The sequence below is a fragment of the Lepisosteus platostomus genome, chromosome 9 (assembly GCF_059453375.1).
Source record: "Lepisosteus platostomus isolate fLepPlt1 chromosome 9, fLepPlt1.hap1, whole genome shotgun sequence".
Taxonomy (NCBI): domain Eukaryota; kingdom Metazoa; phylum Chordata; class Actinopteri; order Semionotiformes; family Lepisosteidae; genus Lepisosteus; species Lepisosteus platostomus.
The window spans coordinates 23,194,738-23,221,477 of NC_142619.1; the positions used below are offsets into that span (position 1 = coordinate 23,194,738).

The 26,740-nt window shown below is 34.5% G+C and overlaps 1 protein-coding gene across 2 annotated transcripts in view; it reads left to right on the plus strand.

The window, feature by feature from the left end:
* Nucleotides 1-2,912: 2,912 nt before the first annotated feature.
* The window catches only part of slc6a15 (solute carrier family 6 member 15), a 34,811-nt gene continuing 10,983 nt past the window's right edge, over nucleotides 2,913-26,740 (plus strand). Inside the window, exons 1-7 of one of the 2 annotated variants that reach the window (XM_088647215.1) lie at nucleotides 2,913-3,253; nucleotides 8,530-9,020; nucleotides 14,710-14,867; nucleotides 18,423-18,549; nucleotides 19,878-20,059; nucleotides 25,620-25,730; nucleotides 26,143-26,384. In XM_088647215.1, coding sequence (XP_088503341.1) covers nucleotides 8,729-9,020; nucleotides 14,710-14,867; nucleotides 18,423-18,549; nucleotides 19,878-20,059; nucleotides 25,620-25,730; nucleotides 26,143-26,384 — 1,112 coding nt within the window. In that variant the 5' untranslated portion in view covers nucleotides 2,913-3,253; nucleotides 8,530-8,728. The remainder of the gene's footprint in view (nucleotides 3,254-8,529; nucleotides 9,021-14,709; nucleotides 14,868-18,422; nucleotides 18,550-19,877; nucleotides 20,060-25,619; nucleotides 25,731-26,142; nucleotides 26,385-26,740) is intronic. The other variant, XM_088647217.1, reaches the window with a different exon arrangement.

The following is a 26,740-nucleotide window of genomic DNA, read 5'->3' on the forward strand; positions in this document are numbered from 1 at the left end:
CTACTTTCTAAGAATTTTTCCACTAAAGCTGTGGATTGTCTGTTCCACTGGAACCATCTTTTCTACTCAGGAGTCATGTATTTAAATCTGTGCTGCTTCATTTTCACTGGTGTCAGATCCTTCTCATGTGGCATTTGCTTCTCTCAAAATTGCACTTCACACCTCTGCCCTACCACTATCTCAATCATAATCCTTTCTCCTCCCCCTTTCCCTTTTGAATCAAGTAATGGGTATTCTTTCAACCTTGATTTTCCAGGATACTCTTTGGCCATCCCATCTTGTTTGCCAAAAGTAATTTATTCTGCAATAATTTCAATTCCTAACCCTGCTTTTTTTTGCCATGTCTTCCATATCAGTATTTTCTGTCACAGAGCTCATGTGGCAAATCTCACCTCAATTATGCAATGCAAATAATCTTACTAGGAAGAGCATCTTTTAGATCTTGCATCATAATTCTCCTTCTTCCATCACCACTATCACTTAAAATTGCAAAGCACAGCTCCCATTGTGGCATTTAGTTTTGGAAAACTAGAATATGCTACCCTTCTTTTCACAATTAAGATCTCTAGCTTTTTACAACTGTTAGCTTTGAAGGCTACTATAAAGATCATCTTTTCATTTAATTAACTAAAATGGCTCTCTCTTACTACCAATTTCTAATCATTGCAGGAAACATCCCAGGCTATATAAATAGCATCACTAACAAACTCTGGATTCTTCATAAAACAATTCTCTGGCCACTCATTTTGAATAGGCACAGCCTTCTCATCATTCCATCAAGACATTCCTGATTGTCTAATTAATCTTCAGTCATTATTCCTTGTGAGTAAAGAGTGAGTGTGTGCTCACTCTTTACTGGAACATATAAAGCTTTTAGTGTTAACAGCGATAATGTTGTGTAAGTACAACTACTAATCAAACACACAGATCTTGAGGGAAACCCCTGTTGTTTTTGACCTTATAACTATCTTCACAACTAGTCACCAGGAAAAATATTCCAAATGTCATATTTATTAAGCAAAGACAAGTAAATCCAATATCAAACAACTAGAAGAAACAGCCGTTTATGACATCAAAGAACCATTGTATCCTGTGGGTAAAGTGCAATAATCATGCCAGGAGCCTTTGAAGGAGCTGATCACAGCAAAATGATAAAGGACAACTGAAAAACGGTGATATTTTATCCACTGACACAGTATACATACTGTAGTAATGGAATGTTAGATCTGACACATGTGGCACATTCATTTTTTTTTTCAACAGTCTTTGTCCACTAAAATATATTAATTTACAATGAAACACAATATTAAAGGCCAGTTTAGTAGAAAAATCATCTGTAGCTGTGTTTTGTGATGCGCATAACCCTTTGGTATTTTGATAATGTAGCAACTCCTTTAAAAGAGTTAAAACCTGAAATTTGGAAGACAGGGGTCTGGACTATTGGGTAGGCTGAGTGCCCTGCAGTATGTTCTTTCAAGTTGTTGCTTCATGATCTGTATAGATAGTCACCAAATAAATGAACTTTCCTAGTCAGCAAACCTGGAGTTTGGCCATATTTCATACTGGTTGTTTTCAGCATTTATGTATAAAGATTTGTTCTGTTATTTAGTACTACCTTTAGTAGTAGTTCATGACAATGCATAAACTTTTCCATGAACATAACACATTTCATCCACTGTAGGGTACAGATAAGCATGTCGTATTTGATCAAACTATGCTATGTTTTATTAATACCTGGTTTTGTATTGTTTTTTTTGCAAGGGGAAGGATGACTGGCAATGTTGCATAATCAGGTGAAGAGATTGCAGTTCTCTTGGCGTATTCATGCTTTATTAAAAGTTACTAAGGCGATAAAAGAGTGCAACCCATTCCACATTGTAACATTTCTCTGATTCAATGTAAAGAAATATATTTTGAGTTAATAGGTTAGCATTCAAGGGAATTAAAGTGTAAAAATTCTAAAACTTTGTTGTATTGCAAATGTTCTTGTATGACCTTCTCGAAAGGGTTTGTGCCAAAAAGTCTTTAGCTTGATGTTGACTGTCACAAATGAACTGACCTTCATGCATCACAAATGACAAGACCTTGGAGCATCTTTAAGGTCTTCAGTCTCTCTTTAAACCTCTTCACCCATTCATAGACATTTCATGCTTAAATTTGTATATTTTAATATACAGTACAGTGATTTCTGAATATTAAGAAATAATATTGATACATCTATCAATACATATATTTTTTTTTCATTTTTGATGCAGTATTGACCCAGTTGAATAAGAAAACCAAAGTTTTCTCTTACAATAAGAGAATGAACATCCCTGGGATTCTGCATGTACATAAATTCTGCAATAATTTACATAAAAGCTGAATATCCGCCTTTTTTGCGGCAGAGCTCTATTTGTGTGGGGTGTTTTTGAACTGTTATTTCCCCCGATATTATATTACAAAGCAAAAGCTACTTGTGTTACAGGAATATAACCCGTTTAATTTTCTTGTTTATTCTGTGCTGTACTGTACAGTATATCTAAAGATGGCCTAACCTGCTGTAGGTTCTGTCTCACCCTATGATACTGAGCGTATTTTAGCGGGGATTCAGAAAGAATGTGCTACACAGGCACTAATTCCAAATGTAGGGGGATGCATGCACGTTTGATTATGTCAGTTAAGTTAGAAAAGATAACCAAAGAGGTAGGTTATTCTCCAGTAGTTTCAAAAGGTACATTTTAAAAAACAAAACAAAATCTTTGCTACACACCATAAAACCTTACACGCCTCAAAACAAAAACGTAACGCTTTCATTGTGGTTTTTAGCGACAGTCGTAGTAGGTTCTACCAAAAACCTGGGTGGCGTAGGGGAGCTGTAATAAAGCTACATCAGAGAAAAACAAAAAAGATGTGAAGCTCTTTTGTAGCGTCTATGTATTTTTTGATAAGAAAGCGAAGTTCGTAATCAAACGTTTGACCGGAAGGCATCCAAATATTTTATATTATTAGTCATACACTTGCATAGGCAAATGAACGCCCCTACACAGTAACATCTTACTGTGTACAGCCGCGAGTTCTTCAGTAACCAGCAGAGCTCCGTACCTCAGCTTCCTTACCAGCAAGTGACAGTCCTTTAAATGATGGTGAGTGCATGTGCTGCTGCAGCATTCTGATATCATACAAAAATCCAGTAGGTTATTGCGCTAAATTTAAAGGGAAAACGTACAGCCTACTTGTACCAAAAACAGTATACATCTTGATGCGGCGTTAGGTAAGAAAGTAATATTTTATAACTTAGTTTATGTGGCATTTTATGTGCATGATGAAATGGATGTGGCACATGGATGCCAGTCATATGTGACGGCAGGGCGGGGGATTAAATGTGTACGGTACTCCTTACTTGTATGTAAGAATAAACCGTATACGTTTTCATTCATAACGGTAATTATATAACTCTTCAAAAATGTACCAGTATTCCTTGACAGAATAAATTAAGTAACATTTTCTATTGTTTGATTTTCATGCATTTATATAATAGGTACTGTAATATTATTTTAATACAGCGTATGGTAATTACTAAGGTGGCCTATTTTAAAAGCGGTCTTTCATATACAGTACTAATATATATATATACAAACTAATGTATAATATATACGGTTTATTTAAGTTTGCATTGATACAAAATAAACTAAACAATTTCTCATTAATGGGAATATTTAATTTTCAATCGAGAGAAGGGGTGAGGAAGAAAATGTCTAAAAGATATTTACACGAGGCTAATCGAGGAGGTGTAAAGCAGATCTTTGTCTAATCACTTAAGCCGCGTACATGTGAGTCTGCACCATTCTGCCGCACACTGTAACAATTTACAAATAATGCAGAATAACTAAGTAATTTAATGTTAGTCGGCTTTGCGCAATACATGGTCTGTATTGATGGCGTTTAGTAATATCAATAATGATTAATTATAAACGTTTTTCTTCCTTGAACAATGCCAGTGGTGATAGAAGTGAAAATGAGTTTTGTGTTTGGGTTTGTATGCAAATGAACCTCGGCTGGTGGCATATTGCGTCACATTTTAAATTATTAAGGTACCTGGAAACAGTATCCCCTGTAAAGCAGAATGTTTATTGAAAAGAGACGTGTTAATATTATCCCTTGGATAATTGCATTTAAACATGCATGTAATCCCAAAAAAGGATACCGATGAAAGCCGAATGTTAAAATGACAATGAAAAAATCCTGATGGGCGGCTTGTATAGTTGCAGTTGCATATTGGTAGAATGTATGAACAATAAAACAGAAAAGGCCTATTATACTATTTTGTCATAGTGCTTTCGCTTTGCTACAGTATGGAGTATAGGGTATGTACCCATCGTAAGGGAATTAAAACTGTATGTACCATCGGTTTTGTTTAATTTTCTTAGGGTGTATCACAAGTCTGCATGGCCGTCGGTACAGATTACACTAAATAATTCTAGTCTGTGGTATGGCATGTGACTCTGTAATTTATAGCGTGCGCTAAATAACACAGTGACAGAAGAAAACTGCAAAAATGGCCAGTTATCTTTGTTACTGCAATGTTTCCTCATGTAAGGTATCTCAGACACTAGTTATAATTATGTAATGATGACATGACATACAGTGTAATTAGTTTAAATGAAGAAATAGATTTAAGAAAGGTAGGGATTAGTTACTGATTTTATCAAATCACCAGACTTGTTACTTATACTTGCTATATCAACACAATAGACATCAGCTATTGAACGAATATAAAGATAAAGAGTAAATATTTTGAGAAGTTTTAGTGGTTGAGACACCTGAAGGTTAATGTTTGGATGCTTTTTGTAAATTAAAAGCTTTGACTATTTTTTTTTCTTTTCTGTAGATTTCTTCCAGATAGTTATTGAATAGTTTCAAAATTCAGTGCAACACAGTTGTACAGTACATTGGATAAAAAGCCTTAAATCCTAAAGACAGATCTAAACTGCCACCACCAGCTGTGGCTTGAAATCCCCAGTAGTGATGCAGGAATGGCCTGGTGCCACTGTTATTGGGTGGGGTTGATTCAGCTGGCATGTCCTTGGCGCACCAGACAACAGTGAGTCCTGCTGATGCAAAGGAACCTGCAGGATTAGCTGGTATCTGTAGGAGCTCTCTGTCTTGCAGATGCTGTCTGAACTCTAGATTGGCACTGTGAAAAGAGGCAGCCTGTCAGCACATTTGTGTGTGTGTGTGTTGAGGGGGAGGGTGGGCATAAGTATGTACAGTATTTCTAAGCTCTTTTTGATTATCAACAAAGTATAATTGTGAGAGAAGTAGAGTCATAATTCTTATCTACAGAATACTTTTAAAACAGCTTTTTGACACAAATGTTCTTCATATCATAAAACTGTAGGTTGTACTTTTTATAATGAAGAAATAACTAAATTACAAAAGACTGTGTATACTGTATAACTCTGTAGATTGCCAACCATCCGTTTTTAGTAACCACTCTTTCCCAAGATAGTTAAAGTGAGCTGGAGCCTTAACTCAAAAGACACAGGGCACAACCTGCCAGTGTGAGGACACACATGTACAGTACTGTATTTGGGGTGAGCAATTGAGGGATGACATATTAACTCGTACAGCATGTCTTTCAACTCTGTGAGGAAAGCAGAGTATGTACCATAGGAAAACCCTTACCAACACAGAGAATAAGATAATGATTCTTGTTCTTGATGATTTTCTCATCTTTCAGGATTTTAGATTCAGGTTCAATATTTCAGGAAGTGAAAAATACAGTACTATGTGAAATGACTAATTACTAATGACTTAATTGATTCATGCTTAGACATAATATATTGCTTACATTCGAAACTCTCACAAATGTATTACTTATTAGGGGTGGGCAGTATAACCGGTATAGATGGTATACCGGTAGAGATATGTGCCACAATATGGATTTGGCTATACCATTTATACAGGTAGAGAATGGAGTTTGATGTTTACATAGATGGTGCCGCTAGCATCGTCGCAAAACAGGGTTTGGAAATTCTTTCTATTGACCCGTCATAGGTTAAAATTCTGCCTGATTTTAGCTTCAGTTTTATAATTCTGAAAATGTTCATCTTGCTGATATTTGGAAATCTGATAGGTTCAGAATTATTGATCTTCGGTGGTTCTGACGTCAGGTTTTTGACGCATCTGAGGTCATTGCAACCAATAAAGACACGCGGGTGTCCTCTTCCCTTTTCCGTGAAAACAAACGCACGTGTCCGGTGTGCCCATTTGCAAACACAAATAACGCAGAGAAATGGAGAAAGGCAGGGTTAGCGAGACAGGAACAAGCGACGAAATAGTTGAAAAGAAGGGTGCTTCATCGGTTGTTTGGAAATGGTTCGGATTTAACAAGTCAGACCACGAGCAGACCTGTATCTGCAAACTATAGTATGTCGAGCGATGATTAGTCAGAGGCGGCAATACAAGCCACCTCTTCTATCACCTAACGACAAAACATGTGTGCGAGTATGAGGAAAGTACGAGAATAAACTCAGAATCAAGCAGTTCTAGTGTTGGTGTGAAAAGAAAAGCCACAATGCAGACGTTCCTGCCTGAGCCATTAACTAGTCATTGTCCTTATGACAAGAAAAGCACCTTCTGAGAGGGCATTCGGCACTGGTGGCAACTTTGTGACCTGTCACAGATCCACACTCAAGCCAGAGACTGTTGACAAGGTTGTCTTTCTGGCACGTAATCTGTAACCTGAAGTACAATTTAGTGTGTGCAGTGCACCCTCTTTTTCAAATTTTTACACTAAGTACAGTAGCCATTTCAATACTTATTATTGTAACGCTATGGGTTTCACATGGGCGCCCTTGCCTCTGCCGCATCAGGTCGGACTCCCACTGTCTGGGACTCAAACCCGGGCCTCCGGCGTCACTCAACAGGAACCCAGCCTCTTGAGCCAAAGGGAAATCTCCTGTCAGCCCAGCGGCTGTGGTCCCTGCTATCCACAGGGAAGGGCGGTGACGTCACCGCTCTGGTAAGCCGGCTCTCACAAGCAATGGAGGCCGTATGTGTTACATTATTCAAATGGATGCTTAGAGTTATTACTTTAATACTTGAATATTTTAAACTTTTTTTGTAATTTTGTTTTAAAAAGTATTACATATTTACTTATTTAATCCGTGTTCATAAGTTCATTGTATTGTTTCAGTTCTGCAAAATAAAAATGTTCTTAAAATGTTCGACTTCTACTCCAGTTCAATGTGAAATTTTAAAAATACTAAAATACTAAAGCACAATACTAAACAGCACATTAGCTAACCAACAGTTAATAATAACCTAATAGTTAACTCTAGGCAATAAAAACTTACTATCCAAGTCTTGTACTCCTTTTAAAGCATGTTCTATTGAAATTATGAGAAAAAAATCTATATTAAGATATATCGTTACCGTCCAAAATTAAAATTACACTGTGATATAAATTTTAGGCCATATCGCCTGTCCCTATTACTTGTTATGCAGCACTTTCATTTTGTGATATACAGACATATTATAATTTTAATATTATTAAATTGGTGTTCCCCTACTCCCCTGTTGTCTGTTTTTGGCTATTTTTAATGTACACATTTAATATGTTACATTATATTATATGCACCGATATATATATACACTGTATGTACAGTACAATAAAAGTGAAATTATGTTAACAATAAATTACGAGAGGTTCAATATACTTTTCCAGCATATTTTTTGGTTGTGGTATTTGGTCAGTGGTGTGGGTATTATATTGAGTAAATGCGTTTCTATCAAACAGGATTTTAAGTGCTTGAAATCAGGTGAGTCTCTAAGGTAATTCCACATCTGGTTTACATGATATTATTTAAAATTGGTTTAAGCCTGACAAAGCAATTAATCCTGTCCCATAAACTGCACTGTCTAAACTAGTCACTTATCCTTTCAAAAGTTCCAACTTTGGAGTAATTTCCAAGCATATGTAAACTCAAGGTATGACAATGAATGACTTTTCTTATGACAAGTATGTTTTCGTGCTATTCAGTAAAATGGAAAAATCATGTTTAATTTAAAAACGAATGAATGAGAAGAGTTTCTTAACTGTAATTACTGTGATAAAACCTCTATGTAGGTATAACTTGACAGGTTGTATGGTTTTCAGTTCAATTCAACATCCTTTATTTATCCCCATCGTTTGCAAGCCCGATGGCCTGTGGAACAAAGCTAAGTTTCCTTTTATTTGTCTTGCCCTGTACACAGCAAAAACATCTCCCTGAAGGCAAAAGGGCAAAAGACATGAGATGATTGGATCAGAAGTTAATATTCAGAAATCACTTTAAATAAGTCTGTTCCTCACTTCTTGAGAGCACTCTACTGTTCTAGTTATATTTTGTTACATGATAATATTCAAATTCGATAATAATCCATATATTAATTTAAAAAAACGCTTTATCCAGAGTGTAGTGCTTATTTCTAAATACACCAATATGTTTTAATTATAATTTAAAGATACAATGTATTTTAACAACTTTTTTGTTTTTATCCTAGATATTTTGTGATAATGAAGAAATAAAATCCTTGAATATTAAATATACATTGCCAGCATATTAACTTTTATTCTTCAATCAAAAGAAGTGTCTGTTTTTAAAAGAACCTGTATTACAAAGGGACTCGGACAGATCAGACTTCTCCCCTTCCCCCTCTACCAATAGACATTTTCATCCCTTTGTACTTGTTTGCTAATCAAATGCCCAAAAACAGCAAAGTCGTCAAGAGAGAGCTTGACGATGATGTCACAGAGTCTGTCAAAGATCTGCTTTCCAATGAAGACCCTCTTGATGATTCTTTCAAAAAAAGTTCATTAATAGTAGATGATGTCCAGGAAGACAAGGAAAGAGACATTGAAGAAGGTTCAGACACTGAGGAGGAAAGGCCTGCCTGGAACAGCAAACTGCAGTATATTCTGGCTCAGGTGGGCTTCTCTGTAGGCCTGGGCAACGTCTGGAGATTTCCATACCTCTGTCAGAAAAATGGTGGAGGTAAGCCCATCTACTAAGATTTGTCCTTTTAAAAAGCATTTTGTCTAAAGTGGTATGTAATTTTATGTAGCCAGTATTATAGTTAATTTATGTTTAAATCTGTGTTTTTACCCTGCTGAATGCTATTATTTTGCATTTTTGGTGTTTACTTACTGTATGTCACTCTTTTAAAGGTATTGTACATGGAAGTCATTGCGCTTTCACTGGATCGCTGTTTAGTAAAACACATCCCTTGCCTTCTGCGGTATAGAATGTTTTTTTAGAATAATTAACCATAATTAGTTTAAATATTGTAAGGTTATTTTGTTTAATAACTGCTTGCACAACTGTCTACAAATATAACAGTAAACTAGAGGACTGAATGTTAGTTAAACAGGCTCTGATACTAGTGATCAGTATTAACTGTAAAATGTGCTTGTGGATTCAATGATGCAAAGTTTTATAGATGTTTTGTGAGAAGCAACTCACTTCTATCATAATTCAGAGTTTTAATATTTTTATCTTGGAAACAGAATTAGGTACGTTTAGAGGGACATTATGTGAAAATCTGAATACTGAAAACACCAGACATTCTAGCAGATTCTTACTAGTCTTATGTTTTAGAAAGTTTTGATTTCCTTTTTAATTTTCACTCTCAGAAGACAATAAGAATCTAGAGAGAAAATGAATCCACAATGTGCATGAAACAGAAGCAGCAAAGCATGAGGTAGTGTTGGCAACAATTCAACAGGTTTTCTTACCACCTACAGTGGTTATTAAATCTTTGTGTTTTACAATGGCTCCAATTATTACAGAATGTTTTATACGGAGGCATTTTATGGTTTTATACTTACTGTATGATTTGTTTAGACATATTTGTCCCCAGTAGCTTCAGTTTTTTAATGTGTCAAGTCATATTTTTCATAATGAGAAATTCAATTAAGTCACTTTAAGGGTCACAAAATCTCTTTGTACAAAGTGATTTTGCAACTGGTGTAAGTATTATACAGTATGTAGGATTAAGTTGAAATGTTCACTTCAGATGTTAAAGAAAGCTTTTAGCAGGTGAATACAACGTTCAGATACTTTTATGTACTGTATACAGTATATTGTACGTGAACCTTGACTTGTGAGTCAAGAGTGACATTAGTTACAGTACATTAACACACTAAAATTGTGCTTTAGTGCTCACAATTGTTTTAAACCTACCCAAAGAAAAATAATAGTTATTTTGGATAGCCTTTTATCCTGCTACTTAATTACATGGTACATATTTGATCATTTTTCTTTGCTAACCACCAATTAAATCAGTTATCTGAAAGTGTAATCACTATTGCGAGTTTCTGTCATAATACGAGTATCACACATTTCCCACTGTGATAGAAATAGATCCCATTCAGAGTGACAGTTAAGATTTCTTTTATATGTACGTTTGTGGCTTACAAGCCAGGGAACAGAAATTATCCCATAAAAGCTGCTTACAATCCTGGGATCCTGGGATTTCTTGTATTGTCAATACAAACTGGACAATTTTCACAACCTGGCTGTCCTAAAAAGACACATTTTTTCATTGGATTTAAAACAGCGAGGTAACCAGTAGCAAAGCTCCTGTCTTGCCATGTTTTCCACCAAGTTTTAAATGTTAGTAGCAGTCTGTTAGGTCATGCCCTAATTTAATTAACAGCAGATCACTGAGCATAAGACACAATTGTTTGATGTTTTTTGTGTAAGTTCATTTACTGCAAACTCCATAGATAATATACAATATCACCTGTTAAATTAAAGTGCACTTTGTTCTTGAAATTTTGTTTTCTCAAAACAGATTCTGCTTGTTCAGAGCCTTATGATTGAAACTGGACATGAACAGGATTTTTATAAGGTGTATGCACAGTATTAAAAATCAGAAGTAAAATGATATTTTCTGATTCTTTATTGTTTATTTTCAAGCATAGTGCATCTCACTTTGTGAAGTTTCATGTAGTCCTTACCTCAGCTGCTAAGTGAAATGACAACTAAATTGAAATCCACCTCATTTCTTGGATCCTATTTGCACTGTCTTGCTCTGTTTATAATTGTCATGTATCATCTATGAATCATTAAGATCTGTTACCTTGGCTCGTACGCTGGCAGATATTATCCCTCTAATAAAAAGCAAGGCTTAGCTAACCTGCTCAATCATCATTTTCAAATTGATCACTTGCTTTAAATGGCAATGCTTTAAAAATTGGCTGTTGCTCTTCAGGTCAGAGCTTACTTACCTGCAAAAAAAGATGCATGAGCCATTTCAACCTCGGTTTTGACTGTAGTAGTAATGAAACAGCTCTTGTTAGAGTTGCCAACGATAATTTACTTCTGGCTTCTGAAAATGTGTATCCATTCTTGCCTTGTTGGACCTCAGTACTGCCTCTGATACTGTTGAATGGAGGTCTGCTGGTATTACTGGTTGTAGCAGGCCAGTAGCAATTAGCCTGTTTCAGCTGACCTGCTAAAGGTCGGTCAGACCTCTATCACTTATACATTGATTCACAGGTGGTGAATTAGTTCATTAAATGGATAATTAGTGAAGGGCTAGGAGCTATATTCTCACATAGATTTTAATTTATAATAGTTTGGTATACAGTATAAAGGGATCTCGTGAGAGTTGGTGCTTGGCTGTTAGAGTAGGTTTGGTTTGTTATACAGTTAAACTGTGGCTCCGTTCTTGGTCCCATTCAGTTTAAAATCTATATGCACATACTCATAGAAGTGGTGTGTCAAGTATATAACTTATTTACTTCTGTTTATGGATCTGTGTGCTTTCGATACTTTCTAATATCAATAATACTTCTACTTTTTTTAATAAACTTATTTTATAAGTTTAATTTATTAAGGTGCAGGTATTGCTATTTAGGGTGATCCTTTTCCTGGCTTTCTCTTGTCACATTCGCTGATTTCAATGTTGTAGTTAGATGTTTTAAGCTGCACATGAGCCTCACTGTTCAGTCATTAATTGGCTCCAGCCGGGAGAAAAAAAATACTCTGTTTAAAGAGATATGTAAATCCAAATACTGAGACCAGTGAAAATGGCATTTCAGTCAAATTTAAATGTCAGGGACTTCCAACAGGTCTCAAAATAGGTTCTGTGTCAAGATTTCAATCACAATCAAGGTTTAAATGTCCCAATAAATGGTAGAGCTTGTGAGAATTTCTAATATGTTTTTCCCTAATATTGTTTTTCCCTAACCTGAAATGAGGTAATAACATAGTTTTACAATATGGTCTGGTTTTGCAAAGCCGTGTGTGGAAGTCTAATGGTGAGCACACAGAATTTACATGAAAAATATACATTTTCATGATCACTTACAATGTACAGTAAGAGCACTCTCCACATTGAAAAATCTTAGAAAACCTCCCATGAAGAAACTTATTTCAAGGCATTGTTAGATTTTTTTTTTCTTGAAGGAGATGAGATTTTGCTCCTTATAAAGCTTCACATGTATAGCTTGTTTCATATGTCAAGGATTTCTTTTCTGCACACTGATGCTCATACATTATATTGTTTCTAAAAATATCTGATCTGACAAAAATTAAATTATATGTGAGATAGGACATTGTTATAGAATGTTATATTCTGAACTCAAACCAAAAGTATATCCTCTTTGTAGTATGACTGTCCCTACAGATCATCACTACTAAAATAATCCAGATAATGTACAAAACTATGTATTTTTCTTAACTATGATAATGTAACTAACTTTTTTGCCCATTTCTAAAAGAAATCACAATAAAACTTCTAAAAATAATCAAAATAACCATGACAAGCCTTGCAAACATGTTAACTAGTTCCTAAAAAAACATAAAAGTAATACAATAAGCATTTTATTTTTTTATTTATCATTCTATCTTCAAAAAGGGCTGTTTGCTTCTGAAAAGGATAAAAACAGTTTGGGGCAGCTGTATTTATTTATTGTCATCTGACACACTGACACAAATTGTGATCTGAGTTTAATGATTTAATACATTTTTGCACATTTTTTCTTTATCATGTTTTTCTGTTCATCATTATTCTGTACACTTAATGGAATCATAAGTATGTGGTAATAGGCAGCTGTGTCTTGTTTGTACATGATGTTGGAATCACAGTAGTGAAATTGCCTTCAATCTGAAGAGGAAACATGCTTTCAGCTACATTGTTTTTCAAATCTTTTTCTACTGTTTGTTTGTTACAGTAGATATCAAAAACAAATTATTTCAATTTGGAAATAAATGTTTCACTCTGTGGAAAACGACAATTGATAATATAAACCTATCAAGATGAACAGAGTGTGCCTTATTTACCTGAAATTGCTTGAAAAAGACACAATTGTTCTCTTCTGAGCCAACCTAAGAATATAGTAAAAAATAGCAAAATAGAAAGTAAAATTAATTATCATAGAAATTAAAAACAACGTCTGTCTCAGTTTGCTCACTTTGATATAATTAATTCACATAACCTGGGGCATTGTTCTACAGCCTGGAAAACATTAAGGCAGTGACCCTGTACTAGACAGCAGGTTTTTTATTTGGCAGAGTCTACTGGCTTCTACCAAAATGGTGTAGGGACATGTATCAGGATTGAATTTGTAAATGTCAGTTGGGTCTAAGTTTTGATTTCAACCTGGGACTAGATTTTTGAAAGTTTACACACACCACTGCTAATAATCCAAGGACAGCATGCAATTACACAGTAATAAGCAAATCTTTTTTTTATTTTCAGAACTTACAGTACATATTCATTACTTCTTTCAAACAAACTAATGTAAAATTAAAATAGAATTGTAATCTTGTGTACCTGTCCTACATGTGATCAAACACGACTACAGAACCCTCTATGCAGGATGTTCAAGGGCTGCTCATTTCATTTACTTTATTTTGTTCATAGAGCTGCTCTAACAAGTGTGAGGGTGGTACCACTGGAACAGTTGATGCTAGTCATTTTTTCTTTGCCCAAGTCATCTGTCAGAGAGATTTAAAGATCAGGTATTTGGTCATATTGGACACCTTTGTCACAAATGGTTTTGACTACCATTTTCTGTACTGTAGATCTGAATCCCCTTTTTGTGGGGTTAACTTAAAGAAAAATTGCATATTAAAAACCTGAAAAATATTCTGAATGGCAACTGGTATTATAAAAGACCTGTTAATTGTAAGAATTAAAAACTTTTAAACAAGGTTGACATATTGTAATTTTTAAAAATTGATGATGCATATTTGATAGTTTTACATAAAATATTATACATTTTGTAAGATTAAAGATTAATATGACATTGCTACTAATGGATAATATGTATAAAATATGATCACTTATAACTTAAGGTAGAGTATATACATGTAGGTATAGGCCATAGGCTATAGGTACGTTTAGATATTAAATATCTATTAAATATCTAAAATAAGCACCCATAAAGAACTTGGTCCACTGCTTTAAAAAATGAACTGTATCCGTAGGTATTTAATAAAATATTTAGGTGTAAGTACTGAATAAATACGGAAATAAAAAGGGAACAATAAATCTAAAAATCCTGAGATCATCTATCAGATAATATTCAAATTCTTCATAAAATCAATGAAGATCCTAGCAGGAAAAGAAAAGTCAAATGAAATGTATATTAAAGTAACACAATTAATTATCTACATGAGGTTTATGTACTTGCACGTGGTTTATAACTTGGTTTTGTTCCTTAATTGACAGGTGCGTACCTAGTTCCTTATTTCATCCTGTTGGTGGTGATAGGGATTCCACTGTTTTTTCTCGAACTGGCAGTAGGCCAGCGAATCAGAAGAGGAAGCATTGGAGTGTGGAATTACATCAGCCCACGCTTGGGAGGGATAGGATTTGCAAGCTGTGTGGTAAGTGAGGTAGCATTTAATGTAAGATTTATCATCGTAAGATTAGGGAGGAACCTTAAACTGTATATTATATAGGAAATCTTTAATGAGTGACTAAGAAGGAAATACTGTAGCTGCTTTTATGATCTCCTAGTGAAATCTTGATCTCTTTAAGGAAAATTATATAATTTTGTTTCAAATAAGGATTGCAGCAGCCCCTGAGAAAAATTGAACCCAAAACACAAATCCCATATTATAACCCAGTAATTCTAAACTCATGTTATTTATTTATCTAATTACAAACATAGTTTGGCCTAATTGATATGCAAGAAATTGTTTTTACCAAGTCCCACTTAAGGGAGTGTCTGTTAATTTTCTTTAGTTTGCTTTAAAATAACTTGGTTAAATATTTTTAAAATACAGGTAACCACTGATTATTACAGTGAGTATAGAAAGTCAGTGCCCCCTTTTAAACTGTTCACCTTTTGTTGCCCTAAAGCCCAAAAAGAAGACAAAATCAGCCTTCTTCCAGTTGTATATAAAAATTGTACCGTGCAATATCCAAGTGAAAAAAGAAAGCAAAATTTCTGAAAACAAAAAGTAGAATAACCGGGTTGGATAAGAGAACACCCCCCTGAGTTAATACTTGGTGGAAGCACCTTTTGCTTGAATTACAGCCTTGAGTCTGTTTGGATACATCTCTACCAACTACACACCTAGAGGGAGGAATATTTGCCCATTCCTCCTTACAGAATTGTTCAAGCTCAGTCAAACTGCATGGTGACCGTTGATGAACTGCCCCCTTCAAGTCATTCCAAAATTTTTCAATGGGATTTAGGTCGGGGTTTTGACTAGGCCACTCCACGATATTCACCTTTTGGTCCTTCAGCTGCTGTACGGTTGTATGGCGGTGTGCATTGGAACATTGTCATGTTGAAAAGTGAACCATCTTCCCATTTTCAACTTCCTGGCTGATGGCTGCAGGTTTTCTTCACAAATTTGCCTGTATTTTGCACCATCCATCTTCCCTTCTATCCTGACAAGTGCCCCAGTCCCAGCTGAAGAGAAACACCCCCACAACAGGATGCTGCCACCACCGTGCTTTACTGTAGGAATGGTGTTCTTTGGATGGTAAAATGTATTGGGTTTTTGCCAGATGTACTGTTTTGCATTACGTCCAAAAAGTTCGATTTTGGTCTCATCTGACCACAGCACCTTTTGCCACTTAGACACAGAATCTTTAAGGTGCTTTTTAGTAAAGCATAAATTAGACTTTTGATGTGACTTTTTTCTTGCTGCCCTGCCATACAGGCCAGATTTGTGATGTTGTCACATGCACACTATGACATGTCATTCAGTTGCCATCGGCCTCTTGGTAGCCTCTCTGATAAGTCTCCTTCTTGCTCAGTTATCCAGTTTGGAGGGATGGCCTGATCTAGATAAGGTCTGGGTGGTGCCATACGCCTTCCACTTGTTTATGATGGTCTTGACTGCTCCATGGGATACTTAAAGCCTTTGAAATCATTTTATACTCATCTTCACAACTTTATCTAAAAGTTCGTTTGAAAGCACCTTTCCCATAGTGGATTCTTTGCTTTGAAATGCACTTCCAAGCAGTGCAGTCCTCTAGAAACAGCTGCTTTTATTCTGAACTCATCAAAATCACCACAATTGATCACAGGTGGGAGCCAATTAGTTTGTTGTGTGATCTGTAAGGTGATTGGTTATTCCTGAGCACATTTACAAATGCAATTGGGGGGTGTTCACTTATCCAAATAAGGTATTTTACTGTTGTAATATTAATTAATTTTCAGAATATTTCAGAATTTTATTTTCACTTGGCTAATGGGTTACTGTGTTTAAATAAAAATGGAACAGTTTAATTTGTTTTTATTTTCAGGGTGTCATACAACAAAAGGTACAAATTATGAAAGGGGGTGATGACTTCCTATACCCACTGTACCTTATCTGCTCTATAAAGAGTGCTATTTTATAAATGCTATTAAAAATGTGCTCTGAAGCACATATTGCTGCTGAACAATGCAATTTACTGATTTTTTTTATTACAGTATAATAATACAGTCTTTAAAAAACAAAATTGTGAAAAATCATTAGTAACAAAAGCGTAATACCCGAATAAGTCAATGCATAGCAAAATGTTTTTTATCTTCATGTAGATAGTTTGATGTTAAAGATTAAATTTCAGAACTGTAAACTGTATAAAAGTAGACTATTCACAAGCACAGTGATGGTCCATTGCAAAATTGAGTGCCTTTGAGTGGTAAGCCTTTGAAACCATTCTTTATCATGTTTAATATATCATATTCATTTTCAGATCAGTGCTTCTATCTAGTAAATTAATTAAGTCTAGTAAATTAATTATGTACTATGCCATTCTTTCATGTGTGATCTGTTTATTTTTAACCGATCTACAGGGTAGGCACTGTCTTTTTAGGTTTAAGATACATGAAAATGTTCTGTTCTTGTTTCAGTTATTGACAGCACAGTACTTTAAACATAACCAAAAATACCATCCATATTTGTTTGGTGTAAATGACATTTAATGTTTAATGTTATTCTGCTGTGTATTAAAGAGCTTCTAACAAATACCACACTAGTAAATAATACCACAAACAACTAATAAGATCATAGATTGTAAAAACCCATCTATATTCTTTTTAATTTAAGGGGTTAACTTAAAGACAAGTTTCTGGTTCCATTCATTTTTATTCTAAATTTATATTAAACTATTTAGAACATAATTAAATATATTGAGCAATAAAACAGAATTTCTGTGAAAGGTGCTCACAGAACAAAAAAGAAACTTAAGGAGAAGGCAGATTAAACAGATTTTGTAACTGAAAATGTATGTCTCCAGGCTTACACAATTTATGCACTGGAGCAGAGAAAGTTAATTGTACTTCTTTCCTATACTTAAATGCAACCAAGGGAAACAGATGTATCTCAATCTCCACCTGTGCCGCACAAAATAGATTTTTTCTCCAGTTACAGTAGATGCACCAGTAAAAGAGAAGTTTAACAGTAACCTGAATCATTATAGAGCAGAAGAAGTCTGGGGTTCGTTGGCACACCATTTCACAGCTTTGGGTTTTTTTTACATCTCAATAGAGAGGAACTTATTGGTTTCTCTTCTCATTTGGGGGAGTCTAAATGTATCCTGGGAGGGGGTAAAATGACCCGACAAGGAATGATGCAGCCTTCCTAGCAATCTTGTTAGAAATGTGTCTGTTCTGACATGCACTGCATTGAAACTTAAGTTTTCTATTTTGACCATTAAATCATCACAATCATTTTCTGATTAGTATTTTCACTTAATGGATCAAATACTTGAACAGCTTGAAAAAGCTATGGTTTCTGAGGTTTTTGCCAGCTTAAATTATTTTTCAAGTTCACCTGAGTATAATGGTACAGATACCTACAGTAGAACAACAAATGGTACACCATGTAAATTTTCCAGGCATTTTGAAACAAACAAACAAACAAACAAACAAACAAACAAACAAACAAACAAACATTTGTATGCTATGTTAAAGAATATGGTCTGCTATCCTGCAGGTCTGCTTTTTTGTTGCTCTCTACTACAATGTCATTATCGGATGGAGCCTCTTCTACTTTTCACAGTCCTTCCAACAGCCTCTGCCATGGGACCAGTGTCCGCTGGTCAAGAACAACACCAATACATGTAAGTCACTCAAAGGTCTTGTATGAGAACTGTACAGAATTTCAAGGGCTGGTTTTACCGTTTAGACAGAGGGCTATAACATTTATTGGAGACAGCTGAGATATATTTGTTCGGGCATTAAATACATGAGCAGCCAATCAAAACCCAACATGATAAAGAAACCACAGACACCTAGAGTGTGGGAGACCTGCAATGTTAGACCTCAAATGTGAATTAGTTAATATTTTCAGCTACCGTATAAAGTCTCTAGGCTTCTCATAATCTATTCCTTTGTGTATATAAACCAACACAATGGTTTTAACATAACTGTAAAGTCTACAATTTCATAAAATACCCCGGAACATGAAAATTACAGAAAATGTTACATCAGATCAAAATTCTATAGTCTTTACCATTCAAATAATTAGTTTGGAAAGAGAATTGTGTCCATATAAAGTATTTATTTTCAAGAACTCAAGTGCAATTGTGGTAGATAGAGTAGAGTCACCCGGGAGGATCCTAGTCTTGCTGAGTAAGAGTGGTTCCTGTTCCTGGTCAAGTGCCAGTATTCAGGAAGGCTGTTTGCCTTTTTCAACCAAATCACAACTCTGCTGCTTGAGCTTTTGGCTTAATTGAATGTAAGTGAATCTTAAGTGAACTAAGGTCTTCCATTGTAGATTATATGTTTGTTATAGGCAACTACAAAAGCAAAGGTATTATCTGTCAGCAGCTACTGTATATCACCCTGTACCTCACAACTAGCCACCCACTGAAGCTAAGCAGGTGTGAGGCTGGCCAGTACTTGGATGGAAGACCTCCTGGGAATGGGAAGTTACAGCTGGAAGAAGTGGGTCCTAATGCCCTAAACTGTATAAAAACATTATACTGTAAAGTGCTCTCCTTCAGTTGAGATATAAAACTGAGGTCCTGACTTGCTGTAGTCATTAAGAAATCCCAGGGTGTTTTGCGAAAAGAGCAGGAGTGTTACCCTGGCATCCTGACCAAATTCTCTATTGGTCCTTACCTAATAATCCCCATCTATTAATTGACTTTTCCACTGACAGCTAATGTGTGATGAGTGTACTGGCATACTATGGGTGCTATTGCATCATCCAGGTGGGTGCTGCACATTGGTGGTGGTGGAGTGGAGTCCTCATTACCTGTAAAGTGCTTTGAGTGGAGTGTCCAGAAAAGTGCTATATTAGTGTAATAAATAATATTTTATTAATAATAAATACTAGAATAATAAAGAAGATATTAATTAATATTAATTGTTTTAATATCATCTGAATGGAATATATATTGAATATAAAACAAATCAATATATCTTGAATTTGTTGCTTTTACAGTTGTGGAGCCTGAATGTGAAAAGAGTTCTGCAACCACTTTTTACTGGTACAGAGAGGCACTGGATATCTCAGACTCTATCTCTGAGAGTGGAGGCCTCAACTGGAAGATGACCGTCTGCTTACTTGCTGCGTGGGCCATGGTGTGTCTGGCTATGATTAAAGGAATCCAGTCTTCAGGCAAAGTTAGTATTTCTTCTTGTAGTTGTTTCTTATCAAACATTTGGTGCAACAAGCAGATACATGCACACCATTTGATCTCTTAATCTCTACGCAGTGGAAAATATGGGGTATACTATACTGTGGGTATACCAAGCTACTCAATTGGTAAAAGTACCTATCTATGTGCAGTTTGAGCTCTATAATCGTGAGTTGAGCCTATCAAAGTCATATCACAAGCTGACTGTATCCAGCAATCATCAGGTTTGGCCAAAATTGATTTAATGCTACAGAATGTAAGGTAGAAATTGCTCTTTGCTCTCAGAGGTGCATGAAGCCTTCCAAGGTTATTTGCAAGCATGCAGTGCTCTTGGTGCAGGATGTGCCTCTCCTCCAATCGGACACTAAGTTCTGGTGTGGGGCAGTGTTTCCTGTGACATGTTAAAAGGCGAACGGCTTGCTGGTTTGAGTGTTGGGGGAGCCTGCTTCCACTTCCACTTAATGTGTGCAGTCTTGGTTCATAACTGTGAGCCAGTACTTGAAAAACGTAGACTTTAAAGCAATACCTGAACTTCATTACACATACAGTATGTATAGAGATTGATTGTGTATTATATGGAACAAATAAAAAAATGAAACAGCGCATAGTGTAACATAGTTTTATAATGACATACAGAAGTTATCGAGGGATTTCAACTAAAGGAAGCTGTTCATTAAACATTTACCACTCTGATAGGTTTACACCTTAGCTAAGAAGAACGCAGTACAAATGTTAATATAGGACATTGAAACTTTTAAGGAATACTTATTACTCAGAAGCTGAAAATGTGCTGCTTTTTGTTAAACAGAGAAAGGAAATGTATAGTTCTCTATGTGATTTGTAAATGAAACCTGGTTGCTTAAGAGCATTGTAGCCTTTCCTTGTGTGTAGACAATATGATAACCATAACAAATAAATGACAAATCATTCAAAACATCTATTTTATCATGCATTTACTACCTCAGATTCAGCCTTATGTGTTGTCCATATGGAAAAACAAATCTCTTTACGCTTGTCTTATGGAAGAATTGTGAAACAATTTCTTTAAACAATGCAAATATATTTTTAGGATTTTAGGATGAGCACAAGGGGTACTTGGAAGATCACAAAAAGTTTAATTGGAAATAAATCTTGCCTTATATTATTTACTTGGATGTTATGATTTTCTGTAAACATGAAGTATAAGAATTTTGTTTTTTTCTGTGTATACAATATTTTCTAATATGTACCTGTAGGTTATTTAATTAATAACTATTGTTCTTATTATTTTGGTTAATTTCAGTGTTCCACAGTAGCATAATGTGTTAAGTATACAGTAAGTCATGAGCACACTTTGGTATTATAATGGTAAATGGCACAGGATACTTTTGCTAAGGAATTTCTAATTTAGTATGGTCAGGTTTGGTTTCTTATGTTTTGTGACATAAAATAGTTTGTTGTAAGATTTGAAGTGCCATGTTATGAAACAGCGCATATATTCTATAAAAACTTTCATCAGGCTGTTAGATTTGCCAGAAGTCTTATGTTTTCTGTTTCAAAGCCATGTCTAATTTATATCAGAACTTCATTTGCATTAAAATTATTTTAGAAATCCAGCTTCTACTTGTACTGTACTTTTCAGATACCCTGAATTTTCTGTCTCGGCTGTATCAAATCTGAACTACTATGTAAACTACATATTTTGTTCTAGGCTTCAATTTCAGGTGAATGTTCTGACATGCAAATGAAAATCTGTCTTGTGATGAGTGATCTTATCTCATCACTGTATGTTAATCAGCTGACTGCCCCCAAGTGCTGCCAGTACAATTCAGAGCTATAGAAAGTACACAAAACCGTTGGCCTTACTTCCCATGTGACGCTATAGCCTGAGGCTGAACAAAACAGCTATATCTAATGTTTAATAAAAGGTAAAGGACAAAATATATTTCTACTGAACATTAGAACAGATTGTTCATTAATTACAGGGGTCTATAAAGACAGCCAAGTCAGCATTTTGTGCATAATTTCTCATTTTGATATTGCCTCTCCATAAATTCATAAACCAAGGATTATTTCGGTTAAAACTAAAATAAAATCAATGTCCTATATGTTAACATATTTTGAAATAACATACCCCTAACAGTACTTTTTAATTCCAGAGAAATTATGTGTTTGCTTATGTAAATGATGGAGTCTCTCTCACCTAAAAATGTGGTCTATGTATTGTAGTCTTCTCAGTTTTTCCATTGCTTAATTATTATGTGAAATAATAAATGTTCTGATTATACTGTAAAAAGAGCATTTACAATGTTGTGGCATTACATACTGTAAAAGCCATATGACATTCAAAAAGCATTAATTACTGATGAATTTGAAGAATCAATAATTACACAGTAGTAGGATTCACCTACTACTGTGTGTGTAATTATTGCACCACTTAAACCCAGAGATTATTTAGCATACTGAGGATTTTTCAAAGTAAGGTGGTATTTGCTAATAAAAAGAGACCCTACAAAAGATGAATTGTGAGTTAAATTTCCCTTACTTTCAGAGAAGGTATTGTACCTTTTGGTAAAAACTTTTTATTACTGTTTTGATCAGTTTAATTAAATACATTCAGCACAAGGATTTACTTAGGTTATTATGACCATTTTAGCTTAAAAGACTTAATAGTCTTGAAAGATTAGTATCTATTGACCTTTAAAGACTACTAAATATAATGCATAATATGGTTTTAATTTAGACTTTTGAAATCTTTCTGGAGATTGTGTCAGATGACTCATCTCCTTTGGTATCAAAAGTTTTTATTCAGTTTGGTCAGTTCATTTAAGAGAAACAGTCAAGTCTGAAATTTAATTTTATTTGAAAGCCTTTCTGAAAAAAAACTTGCAGAATTCTGAAAGAAATTCTTATTCTAAATCTGGAGCATGGCTATTGGGAATTCAGAGTTTGAAGAGTGAGCATATGGCATTCCAAAAAATGGTAACAATGAATTACTTAAAAAACAGGATATGGAAGAGATGATAAACTTATTTTTTAATGTATATACTGTAGAGTATATATGTTTAGATCAATTCTTATTAGTTTCCATAGTCCTCAGATTCCAGTTAAAAAACATTTAGATGTTAAGTGGAAAAATATTTTTAGAAAACTTTAATAAGACATAATATTTTGTAGTTTAGAACTTAAATAGATTCCGTGTTGCTACTGTATCAGCTGTATGTACTGTACAGTTATAAACTTGAAACCATGGTTTTCAAAAATTATGAAACTGTATGTAGCACTCTTTTCAAACTGCTATTTAAATATGTATTACTCATCTTTCATTATGATAGACAAAGGACTTTGAAATGTCATACACATTCAAAGATTACAACAAAGAGAACCTCCTGAGCCATTTTATCCTCAGTAGCGTATGCATGCATTCATTTTTATGAAAACCTCATTTCTTTTATTGAATGTATTAACGTTCCATTCATAGTATTTTAATAGGTTTGAAATGCTTTTCCTGCATGTGGAAGAACAGTTGAGAATCTCTGTACTATTTAAAGCCAAATTACCAGCAGATGTTTTTTTTTCATAGTGTGCAGTGTTATAATAATAAAATGTTCAGGAAAGCATGGCCACCTATAAATACTGAAAAATAAATCAAGATTGTGAACCTGAAACACAGGCAGTTAGCAACTATAGGACCAATATCATGGTGATTGGTGATCATGCATGATTGCACATTTATCACTCTTGACACAGAGAATGTGTTCCTCCAGTGTCTGTGGCCAGTGAACAAACCCAAACCATTCAGTCATTTGTATATCAATATTATCAACCAATGCAAGCAAGTAAGGAAAGCAGTCATCTGAAACATAATTTTTTTTTAAATTAAGAAACTAGCAACACCAGTCTGTATCGAAACATACTTCTCAGTTTCAGGTATAGGCAGGCAAACAAATCAATAACATGATTCTATTATAATAAGAATTGTACAGTACGTACTGTATGTGACAAAATTAAATTAGTGGTCATTTCTGAAAAAAAAACAACGTGTTAATATACCTTAAATATATGCACTTAAAATGTTTTAGACATGATATGTTTTGCAGTCCTTGGGTGGAAACTAATACTTACAATAAAATCCACATTCGGCTGTGAGCAGTTGTCTCATCAAAGTATTGTGTTTTTATTAGCAAGATCTCGCTTTTACAATGAACACATAATAGATGAAAAACTACTGTGCAATTTCTTGATCTGGGTTTCCCTTTTAAATGGTTAGTAAATTGTTTTAAGTAGTAAAAATGCCTGAAGGTTTGTAGACCAACGGGTGTAGTACATTGCACTGTACGGATTTCCACTTTGGAGAGCCCTAGACCTTCTTTTTACTAATTCCTAGAACATGTGTCATAAAATAACATCCATACTGTTTCAAGGTTGCATCCAGATGTGTCTGATAATTAAAGAAAATAGCTAGAATATTAAATCAGCAGTGTGCCTGTTTTTATGTGAGAATTACCATGTAGCTATATTTCAGGAAAACTGCATTCTTGACTAATTATACCTTGAGTCTTAACTATGAAATACTTAACTACTTAGTACAGTACATACTGTAGTACGGCTAGGGTATTCCTCAGTGTTTCTATTTACACGGTTTCATCCATCTTACTAGTGGACTTTCCTTAAAAGTCTTGAAAATGATTATTACCTTTTTCCGTGGTACTTTAAGAATATTCCTCAGATGTTTGAAAGCATGTAGGTCCCTCAGATATGTTAGAAAACATGCTCTGAAAGCAATTATTGAGTGGAAAAACGTTATCCTCTACTTTAAACCGGTCTGGAGAGAATTTTATGAATTCTTTCAGTGAGTTTTAAGTTCAGGAATGCAGCTTTATTTGAAACACACACCTTTAAACATGTAGACTACATCTTTGGCAAGGCTTGCTTGTTATTTTCAAACAGTATGTCTAACAGTATATTAACAGTATATTTTTGTTGGTGTAGTAGATTACTTTCTTTCAGAAAGAAGACAGAAAATCATAATTAGTTTGGAGGACACATTTATGACAGATACTCATGAGTATGTATGAGTATTAACAGTTATGTACAGTAACAACAGAGACTGAGATTTTCCTTTTCTTTTTTCTAGAAGAGAATCTTGAATAGCATCTTTGCTGTGCAAATGTGTTAGTTCTCATTTAATGTGTACTGTACTTTTACAGTATCTTTCTACAGTTTAGTAATTTCAATGTTTTCACAGATCTATTGTTTCTTTTTCAATTGAGTTATTTGTTTTCCTTGTCTGTAAAAGGCCTTCCCTTCAGAAAAGGATGACAATATATTTTTGACATATGGAGATTGAAATATATTGTATATTTGTATTAATTATTACAAGTGTATTTTATGTGATATCATTGATGGCAAATGGAAAACATTTTTAATTCTTCAGCTATTTGTTTTGAATAATACTGTTCAATCGGTTGTCTTTTAACGTTGATTCTGTATCAGTTTTTACTTTTCAAAGATGTTTTGTCTTCATTTTTTTTTCTTTTTATTTCTATGCTTGATTTCTTCACTAGGTGATGTACTTCAGCTCCCTGTTTCCCTACGTGGTACTGATCTGCTTTCTTGTAAGAGCTCTTCTCCTGACAGGATCTGTAGATGGCATCCGTCACATGTTCACCCCCAAGGTGTGTGGCTTTTCGTAAATGGAGTCAGAAATGTAATTTCTTTTACTAAGTTGAAATTTATATTTTTAAAACATTCCATTGATATTAAACCTTTTTTAAAATAATGGTTTAACATCCGAAGACAAAGGTGAGTTGAATTTAAAGCAATGTATTTCAGGGCTTTAAAACTGGTGTTGAATTTTTTGCTTAAGTAAATTTGATACGGAATTTGTTTTGATAAAGGTTTAGATACACCTTGTGTTAAGAATCATATTTTCTCTTTGTTGTAGTATGCATACTGAACATATTATAGGTGTTTCAAGTATAGCAAGGTGTTTGAGTATAAAAAATATCTTCAGCATAAAAAATATCTTCCAGAATTGTCTTATATGATATTGTTCCTTTTTTATCCTCTTTACATTATTGCCAATAGCTTGAGATAATGCTGGAGCCAAAGGTATGGCGTGAGGCAGCCACTCAGGTGTTCTTTGCACTTGGTCTTGGATTTGGAGGCGTCATTGCCTTCTCCAGCTACAACAAGCGGGACAACAACTGCCACTTTGATGCTGTGTTGGTGTCTTTCATAAACTTCTTTACTTCCATCCTGGCAACATTGGTGGTATTTGCTGTTCTTGGGTTCAAAGCAAACATCATGAATGAGAAATGTGTTGTCCAGTAAGTCATTTTTTCCCCATTCGCTCAATCTAAAGTCACCTTTTAATTTCCTGTTCTGCTTGATTTAATAAAGCCTGGTTTAGCCTGCAGTTGTGAGACACACCATGTGACATTTGCCCTGGCATTTTGTTTTCTTAAACAAAAAGAAGTCTTATAACATAACTTGACATCACAGACTTAGTCATACACACTTTATTTGATAGTTTCTAATATTTAACAGTTTCTTATGAATTTCATAATTTGAAAGATTGTTTTAAAATCAGAAAAGTATTATATTTTATAATTATTGAGCATCTGTTACTGACTTTAAATTTATCTTGAAAATGGAATGTTCAATTAATAGAAAACATGAAACA